The following is a 10,262-nucleotide window of genomic DNA, read 5'->3' as shown; positions in this document are numbered from 1 at the left end:
ATTTTTTTTAAATTTTGTACCCAACAGATTTAATAAATGTTTGTTCTCAACATATTTAATTAAATCGTACTTGTACGATTTAAAAACTTTGTAAAAATTTTGTAAATTCCTTTGTATCCTTTGCAATAATTATCGTTTGTAATCAGAAATTAGAGTAAATCGTTTGTAACATAAATTATTTTTAAATCAGTTTGTACGATTTAGTAAATTGTTTGTACGATTTAATAAATCGTTTGTACGATTTAATAAATCGTTTGCCACCATTTAATAAATCGTTTGTACAATTTAATAAATCGTTTGTACAATTTGTTTGTTAAATCAATTGTACAATTTATTAAATCAAAAACCGTTTGTACAATTTATTAAATCGTTTGTACGATTTTGCCATAAATCGTTTGTACAATTTAGTAAATCGTTTGTAAAGGAATTTAATAAATCGTACAAACGATTTATTAAATTGTACAACACATTTATTAAATTAAAAAAACGATTTAAAAAAAAATTCTACATTGTTAAAATGGCACTAATACGCCGTCGTACATTACAGTATATTTTTTAAAAGTATTTATGACAAACTGGAAATTTAGTAACCATGGCCACCGTTTTTCTAAATCAAAAACAGAATTCAGTTGTGTAATTGTGTATGTTCTCAACATATTTGTAATTATTGAATTTACTTTAGATGACAAAAGCTTGTCAAAAAATTTGTCACTTCCTCTGGGTATCCTTTGCAAAATAGTTAATCAGTAATAATCAGCAATTAGAGCTATCCATAGGGACGTAAATTATTTTTTTAAAAAATCAGTGACCTTCAACTTGCACAAATGACCTTAGGTCAAGGTCATTGCCCTATTTAATAAGCAATCTTTGTATAAAATAAGAACCCACAAATTTTATCCTTAAGAAAAACATATAGACTGTACACGATTCATGCACTTTTTCTTTCAGTGACCTTCAATTTGCCCAAATGACCTTGGGTTAAGGTCATAACACACCTCTATGTCATGAGCAATTTTTGAGTGAAGTAGTAAATTGAAGTATTTTGCACAAGGAAAATATGGATCAAAATTGAATTATCAGCTTTTTTCAATGACCTTAAATTTGCCAAAATAACCCTGGGTCAAGGTTATGACACACCCATAGGGTATGAGCAATATTTCTGTGAAGTTGTCGATTTTATTGTTCTTCCATAAGAAAGATATAGACCGGTCACGTTTGCGCAGACAGCCGGTAATCCCTACACCCCCCAAACTTCCTTTGCGGGTAGCATTAGTATGAGTAGTGTCCCGCACCATAGGAGCCCCTGGCTCTGGGGCCACACATTAAACAATTTTGGAGAATGCGCTTTTGTTTGTAATAAATTATATAATCATAAGACCTCCCCCCTATGGTACATGTACCCCTGATCCAGGAACATTGAAATTAGAAATTCTGGAAGACAGACACTTTCTTATTGTAGCTATGTAATTAGTTCATCTGCTTAACACCCAAGAGGTGAGAAGATTTTCAGAGAATTAATGCATTTTCACTACATCTTCATAATCAATAGAGCCAAGCCACGCCCTAACACCAGAACTCCAGACCTTGGTGGCCCTGAATTTCCCAATTTTGGAAGAGGCACTCTCGCTCATGTAGTTTGTAAATTTGGTACCTAGGAGCAGAGGAGAATATTTTCAAAGAATTAATGCATTTTCAATATATAATGAAAAGAGTCTAATCCTAACACCAGAACCCACCACCCTGGGGCCTTGAAATTCACAATTTTGGAAGAGGCAACCTTGCTCATCATCCACTATGTTTGTAGTTAGTTTGTTTAATATCAATGAACAGAAAAGAAGATTTTCAAAGAATTAATGCATTTTCACTCTATAATCATTAAGACCCCACCGTAACAACAGAACACCTAATACAGGGTCATGAAATTCATAATTTTGGAAGATACATGTACACCCTTCTTCAATATATTAATACATTGTACATGTATATATTACGTTTGTTTCTTAATACCTAAGACTGAGAAGATTTTTCAAACAAGGGCACCGCTAAGCGGAGCATCCCCTCGCGACAGAACCTTCACTGGAAATGGCAATATCTCATAAGAGATAAATTCTCTCGATGGACGCTATACATGTTAAAGATTGCTAGTACAATGTATTTTGTTTAATGTCCCTCTCAGGAATTTTTTGCTCATATGAAGGCTTGCCGGGGGAGAGCTGCACATCATTTCCTGTAATAGGAACTGACGACCATTGAGCAGTGAGGGATCTTTTTGTGCCAGCATCTGTTGGGTCATGGGCCAGTGGTTTACACGGTCTCACACTCTCCACGTAAAGGGATTCAAACCCGCAACATTATAATCAACTCCCTTACTTTTGACAAAATTATTGTGTAGTTGATCCTTTTTTTTTTTTACAAAATGCAAAGTGCATAGCATCTTGGTTGGGGGGGGGGCATAACAGGGATACCTAATTTGGGGTAGTAAAGTTTAATATAAGATAATAAATAGTTTTTCAGCACTATTTATTTTTTTAACAAAATTATCAAGGGTGAAGGATGTCTATTTTTAACAGAAATCAAATTGCATAGCATTTCGGTGGGGAGGGGGATAATATGCATACGTAATTGGGCAGTTTCTCTTATACCTAGCAGAAACATATCACGTATGCTATATGTATAAGTTTCAGTAATTTTAATTATTTACCTACCTAAGTATATCTCACAGTTCCAGGCAATATGCATTTTTTTCGTAATGAAAAATAACAATGTACATGTACATCGAGAGGTTAATTGAACTTGTGGATTGTATTTACAGTTTTCAGGAATAACGTGCACCCCAAATTCTTAGACACCCGTTGGAATTAAGTAATGAAAGGCAAACCGCGACGTTCATCTGGTTCCTCAGACTCGACACGCCTTTCAAACTTTAAAACTGGCTCTTAAACTGGTTCCCAAGCGGAAATGATTATTGTCAACTCGTACATAAAATGTCAGGGTTTCGAGATAGTGAAAACGCGATGTCTGAAGAAATATTACAACAATGAACTTGAAAATGAATAGGCGTCGTCCTTTTATACTGCCACACAAGTATGTAAACGCTGAGAATGGTTAATGCAATGGTTTTCTGTCAGTCATGCCCACAAATGATTATTGTCAACTCGTACATAAAATGTCAGGGTTTCGAGGTAGTAAAGATGCGATATCTGAAGAAATATTTCATCAATGAACTTGAAAATGAATAGGCTTCGTCCTTTTATACTGCCACACAAGTATGTAAACGCTGAGAATGGTTAATGCAAAGGTTTTCTGTCAATCTTGCCCACAAGATGTAACGAACACACTAACACACACATACGCACATTCGCGATGCTATATCCCCTCCGCAACTAGTTGCGCGAGGGGATAATAATGCATTTCACTATGTAATCTATATAGCCCCGCCTTAGCACTAGAATCCCGGACTTTGAGGCCATGAATTTCACAATTTTCGTATAGGACTCAATGATTATTTGATCTTTCCAGTAGTTTGACTGCTTGATATTCTGCAGTGAAATTGAATTTTAAAGATAGCACTAATTTTGATGAATTACGTCCCATCCCCTGGTCCCAGGAGGGGAGGGGGGAGGGAGGGGGGCAAGGACCATGAAATTCAGAAATTTTATTTCCATTTACCTATAGATACCATGCCATGTGGTAAAACTGGCTGAAATTGGATTCAATGGTTTTAGAGAAGAAGCTAAATATGTTCAAGTGTTAACACACGTCGGACAACAACGGACAAAAACGGATAGCAATACGTCACCTGAGTGGCTCATGTGACCAAAAGAAAACAAGAGATGCTTATAAAACACTTATGCCCACCTCCCCCTAATGATTAGAATTTTTCTACGTCAAAAGGGGTTTAACTCAAAATGGCTCGATCATACCCAAAACAGAACTTGACCAAGATATTCTTATGATAAATCTGTTTACCAAAATCGATTTAGAAATATTTTAGTTTCAAAAAATAAATGTGGTAAATTGCAAACAGGACTTTGAAAACGGTCCAAAAAAATGAAAATATTAATTTTTAGCCGGGCTTATTGCTCAAAGAGCAATTGCCGGCTTAAATGTTCAAGGCAGGATGTTGACCCCATAGTCGCCATTTTAAAGTTACGTGCAAAAGTATAGTTCTTACTCTCAACCGCTTTTGAGATAATACAAACGCTAAATAAAGCAACAAAAATAAAACGAAGGTTTATCTATATAAAATAAACATTTATTTAGTAGTAATGACTTTGAAAACTTCATAAGTCAAAGAACATAGTTCATTAGCGTAAGGATTTTTGATAAATTTGTAGTTCTCTACACATAAAAAGCAGAAGAATGAAGCCAAATACAAAATCGGACCGTGGTATTACAATTGGTAAATTCTCTGTCAATGTCTTATCATTTATATTGATAGTTTTAAAATAATTTTTTTCATCAAAATATAAACGTGATTCATGTAAAAAAAAATGGAGATATTTTCTGTAAAAAATAAAAAACAATGTACATTAAAATACTGCTGTGTGTGTTGCAAGTAAAAAGTAAAAAAAAAATGGAGAAGTAAAAAGTAAAAAAGATTTTGTCACAAGGAACGAATGTTTCATGAGGAAATTTCGAAAAAAACAAAAACAAACTAGAACTGTCCAAAATTGACAAATACCCCTGCTAGGTTTTTTTTCTCCATATTAGGTTCCAAGTCACTGGTTCATAATTTGTATAAACATTAAGAGTGAAAATTTACTAGTAATTGATCGTAATATTTTTAATGAATGAAACTAAGAGGTTGCCTAGTAAAACATCAGTACTAATCAAACTCGAATTATGAACTTTTTCTTTCAGTGACTTTAAACATGCACAGATGACCTTGAGTCAAAGTCATGACACACCCTCAGGTTTTGAGCAGTCTTTGTGTAAAATGGGAACTCATCAAGTTTATCAATAAGATATGGACTGGACAAGAATTATGAACTTTTTCTTTCTGTGACCTTGAACCTGCACAAATGACCTTTGGTCAAGAGCATGTCAATCACATGATCATGTGAAATAGTAGATTCATGGAACGAACACAAATTATGATCTTTTTTCTTTCAGTAAACTTGAACTTGCCCAAATGACATTGAGCCAAGATGATAACACTTTCTTAGTCATGAGCACTCTTTCTGTAAAGTACTGTAAATCACTTTTTTGTTCGCGAGAACTTTATTTTCGCGTAATTACGCGAGACATTGTGCTCGCAAAAATTCAATTCTCGCGTATAATAGCATTCTTTAAGATTATATAGAGCAATAACTACACTTCGCGAATATTTTGTCTCGCTGATCAATAGTCAATGACTATCTCGCGAAAATAAGGTGTCGCGAAAAATTAGTGATCTACAGTATTTGATTCTAATTTTCCTTTGTAAGAATGATTTGGACCGGATGTGTTTGCACAGACAGACAGACGGACGGACAATGTGATTCCTATATACCCCCACCCCCCAAACCCCCCCCCAAAAAAAAAAAACTTCGTTTGCGGGGGGGCATAAACACTGCTTGCTTGGCATTGAACACAATGTGCAGTACATGTATGTCTTCAAGAAATTAAATGACACGTTTTACAACATTGAACAATGTCTTGAAAATTACGGGGGTAATGTATTAAAAAGTGATTCTCAACTTAAGTGAAGCTTATACGCATCTCCGTAAGTTAATATCGCTCAAATTGTCAAACATCACGCAACACCTAAGTATGACGTGTTCATCTTTAAATCAAAACCGACACACACTTTCAGAACAATTCTGGCATATGGACAGGCCAAGTGTTCAGAACAGGTACGTTAATACATTATTATAATTCAATCATTCTTAAGTTTAAGATTCTTCGCGTTAGAAGAAAGGTTTATGATACATGTATATACTTTCAAATGCATGACTAGTTCAAACGAGCCAATTCAAGGAATTGTGACCCGCTTTCGGTGGACAGGATGTCATTATTTATAGCAAATTGTGACAAATACAAATTTGTAGTAAGATTTTTGAGGAATTTTGAACAGAGATAAATATTCGTGACATCTTGAAGCAAGGTTAAGATCAACCAGTAAGCCTACTTCGATTAATTTATTTCTTGTTGCATAATACACTTCTTTTTTGGGTCAAACATTCAAAATGCAAGCATATCAAATTGCTAACTAATCGCTTTATTGCGTGAAGATAAGATCAATTTCCCGTAAATTTTGCCAGTTTTGTATTCATGCGCGCTTCATTTTTTAACTTATACTCGTCAGATAGACTCATCACACCTTTGATATATTGAACGGTAAGAATGCTTTCTAAAAAAAAAACATTTTTCATAAAAATGCTTTTATTAAAAATAAGAAGCTACGAGTACTAAGGATAAATAACGCCAACATTTTTTTTTGTTCAGAAATCAGCAATATTTCTCATAGATTTATATTAAACTTGGTAACCCGAATAATGTTTTCACCTATCAGGTAAAGTGGGGGAATTTCAAAAGATTTTGTCACAAGGATAAGAAGTGCAAATTTTGTATAGAGTTACAAAAAAAGCGAAACAAACTCTCCTATGTGAGAACCAAATTAAAAGAAAACTTACGCTTTTTTAAATTTTAGGGATTTGTTATATTATATGTCATCTCTAAACAAAAACGGTCAAAAATATACATGCATATACCAATCTATGCATTTATAATTACGTGTGTGTTAAGTACTCTTAAAATGGTCTTTGTTAAACCAGAGCTCTCTGACAAGACTGGAGCTCTACTGATTTGTACTTTGAACAAAAGAAAAGAATAGCACATTGACTCGAAAACTTGCAAAGACATAAATTGTAAAATTTCTCTCAATTTTCAAAAAATATTCTCTATTAAATACCCGGGTATGTACATGTATTATCCTTGTATGTAAGTGTCTAATTTTGTGTCAGGTTATATTAGAATCCGACCAAAATTAAAGGAGTCATGTTTTTAATGTACGCGACTGAAATTTGCATTACTAATAACAACTGAGCAATGTGGCTAGGAACGAGCAAAAATCATTTCAGTGAATGCATAAGTCGTCCCGACCCTAAAAAAAAAAGGGGGGGCATTCTTTGAAAAAGCTTGAATATAAGCAAACTTGAAACTACACTAGGGATGGTTACAAATTTTTGACTGTCGCTTTTTTCCTATAGGTTTTAAATTTTATTGTGGTTCCATTTTACCCCTAGGGGTCATGATTTTAACAAATACTGATTATGCATCTACATGTACACTAATTGAGGATGTGTCCATATAAACATGACCAATGATGACTTTGCTCTTTTAGAGAACATTTTTCCTACAATTTCCTATGCAAAACATTGATCGTCCATTGTGGCCCCGCCCCATCCCCGGGTGTCATGATTTGAAAAAAAAATTAACTACACTATCTGAGGTTGTTTCCATGATTCATCTTTTCTGGGCCAGTGCTTCTTGAGAAGAAGATTTTTAAAAGATGACATTTACATGTATTTAATTTTTCATTATTTCTTTTCTCCCCTTGGAATGAGTATAGCCCTTCATTTAAACAAACTTGAATGCCCTTTAGCGAAGGGTACTTTGTGACAAGTTTCATTGATATTATTCGAGTGGTTCTTGAGATGAAAAAAATGTTTACAGACGGACAAAGAGTTAGGCATGCGTACTGATACCTTACAATCATATTAACTCTGACCAGTTTAGTTAAAAAATAGGATATCAAATTATAATATTCTTAAAGTATGATCGTTTTTTTTTCCTTCTGTACACTTTCTTATTTATCGTTTTTCACCTAGACATGGTCGGAATTGAATTTGTAAGGTCTCTATTCTTGTTGGCTATCATCGCACAGCAAGGTATGTCATGAGATTTGTTTTAAAAATTTAATCTCTCTCTCTCTCTCTCTCTCTCTCTCTCTCTCTCTCTCTCAATTGTTTATTCATTGTTATTCTAGGCGTTACAAATCCTGCCATTGGTTTCACTGCAACACTTTCACATCAACACTCTTTGTCAGCCAGGCAGACAATAGTGTATGACAAGGTGGTAACCAATTATGGAAACGGCTACGACAAATGGACTGGACATTTCAAAGCTCCAATAGATGGACTTTACGTCTTTTCATGCGCAGCAATGGCCCATGCAAGCCATCACATACATATTGAAATAGTCAAAAATGGCAAGATGGTTTCCAGGGTGTTCTCAAGTGATTCACCTTATGACTTAGGAACACAGACCGTGGTTTTGGCTTTACGTCGAGGATATCAAGTCTGGGCGAGACAAGAACAAGACGGGAGACATCTTCAAGGAAGTTACAACCAGTTTTCCGGGTATCTTATTTCTACTGAAATATACTAATGTACAAGCAATAAAATGCAAAAATAGACATCAAAGTCATACGGTCTCGTTATTTGTCACATGAAATCAATGTATTTTTTTAAGAGAAAGGAAGGAGGGGGGGGGGGGCTTTCGTGCGTTAAAGATTCTGGTATACTACGTCACTTCTTATGACACAATCAAGCAATCCCAAGTTCTACTCACATTTTCTGATCAGATAATAAAGAGATATGGTCCATGTTACATGGCAATACAGCCATAATTTGAACTCTGTAACTTTAACTTATTATCTTATAATATCCATGTATGTATAGAGACATGTTCATTTCTCTAATTTTTATCTCTTTGGTTGCTAAAAATTTTACATTTAAAAAGCCAGAGCTCTTGGTTTAGGTGTACAGTTAATTATCCCCTGGCAAAGATGGAGGGGATATAGTAATGCAATTGTCTGTAGATATGCCCTCAAGTCACAAATCCTTGACATTGTGAGGATGGTTCTGTCTACTTTGAATTAAGTATATATGAGAATTTCACCATGTTCTTTTCTTTGTTTTTGTCATGAAAGCTATGCACAATGTAATCAAATTATATTTTAGATTTTATAAGTATTTTCCCTTTTTAATATGGTCAATCATAATGATAAACTTTGAAGAAATGGACACATATACATATAACATTGAGAATTTATAAATATTCTGTGATCATTTTCATTTTTTCATACCATAATGATTGGACTATACCTATACCTATTTAGTCTCATGATAATATACTTAACGGTAGCATGACAGAAAGCGTTTTAATATCATAGATAATCAGAAATTACAGAGCTCACCACAACAAATGCTGTCTTTAAGTAGGCAAACGTCCTACAATTAACTACCATTCTAGAAGTTTACATCCCAAAATGCAAAATTTATGCAATTTTGATCTGATAGGGATTGCATTTACTTGGGAATAGGCCTATCCAAAAACATCGAAATAGTCTCCCATCAAGAAAATGTCATTCAAATCCAGTATCTGAAGCTAATTTAAAAGTGTTTATCCCTTGATGCATCACCCATGCAAGTTTGGTTAATATATAGGCATTATATTTCTATGCCCCCATAATCGAAGTTTTTGTCGTGTCTAGCGTCTAGCTGTCTGTCTGTCTGTCTGTGTTTGTCCGCAAAAACTTTAAACTTTAACCTTGCCCATACCTTTTGATGTAGTGGAGCTACGACTTTCATATTTAACATGTGTACATTGTATTCCTTGTGACAAGACCTTTCTTTAGGTACCACCAAATTTGACCACTTTATCACAAAATTTAACTTTTACTTTTGAAGCTACACTACGACTTTGATATTTTACAAATTTATTCTTTATGGCAAAACCTTTCATTAGTTTTAAGCAACCTTGACCTTTTGACCTTGACCTTGGAGATTTTTGTGCTTATGAAAAAACTTTAACCTTGGCCTTAACTTTTGAACGGTAAGGGCTTCAATACTTCTCATATGTAATCCTTGTGAGAAGACCTTTTATTGGATACCAAGAACTTTTATCCTTTGACCTTGACCCTGGAGTTTGACCTACTAACTTTTTAAAAATTTTAACCTTGGCCATAACTTTTGAAGGGTTAGGACTAGGGCTTCCACATGCACTTCACATAGGTAATACTTGTGACAAGACCTTTCTTAAGAAAACAACAACTTTGACCCTTTGACCTTGACCCTGAAGTTTGACCTTCCATTCAAAAACTTATCTATGGCCATAACTTTTGAACAGGTGGTGACAGGGCTTTCATATTTCCCAATTGTATTTCTTGTGAGAATACCCTACTTTGGGTACTAATATATTTGACTTGCTTTTAAGAAAAGTTTAATATCTGCTATTTTGTTATATGTGGGCATCAATGTTTTACAAAGACATCT

The 10,262-nt window shown here is 34.3% G+C and overlaps 1 protein-coding gene across 3 annotated transcripts; it reads left to right on the top strand.

Annotated features, from left to right (window-relative positions):
• The first annotated feature begins 5,746 nt into the window (after positions 1 to 5,746).
• On the top strand, positions 5,747 to 8,408 carry LOC134274824 (complement C1q tumor necrosis factor-related protein 3-like). Of its 3 annotated transcripts, none has more exons than XM_062757061.1 (3): positions 5,747 to 5,837; positions 7,815 to 7,874; positions 7,973 to 8,408. In XM_062757061.1, the coding sequence occupies exons 2-3, from the start codon at positions 7,817 to 7,819 to the stop codon at positions 8,371 to 8,373; spliced, it is 459 nt and encodes a 152-aa protein (XP_062613045.1). In that variant the 5' UTR covers positions 5,747 to 5,837; positions 7,815 to 7,816; the 3' UTR covers positions 8,374 to 8,408. The 3 variants fall into 3 exon arrangements, with proteins under 3 accessions (XP_062613045.1, XP_062613044.1, XP_062613046.1); XM_062757060.1 differs by lacking the exon at positions 5,747 to 5,837 and adding an exon at positions 6,270 to 6,321; XM_062757062.1 differs by lacking the exon at positions 5,747 to 5,837 and adding an exon at positions 6,729 to 6,851.
• The last annotated feature ends 1,854 nt before the right edge of the window (positions 8,409 to 10,262 follow it).

This window comes from Saccostrea cucullata, unplaced genomic scaffold (genome assembly GCF_032062105.1).
Source record: "Saccostrea cucullata isolate Sc308-1 unplaced genomic scaffold, CSIRO_AGI_Scuc_v1 ctg123, whole genome shotgun sequence".
NCBI lineage: Eukaryota > Metazoa > Mollusca > Bivalvia > Ostreida > Ostreidae > Saccostrea > Saccostrea cuccullata.
This window is presented reverse-complemented; position numbering and strand designations above follow the sequence as displayed.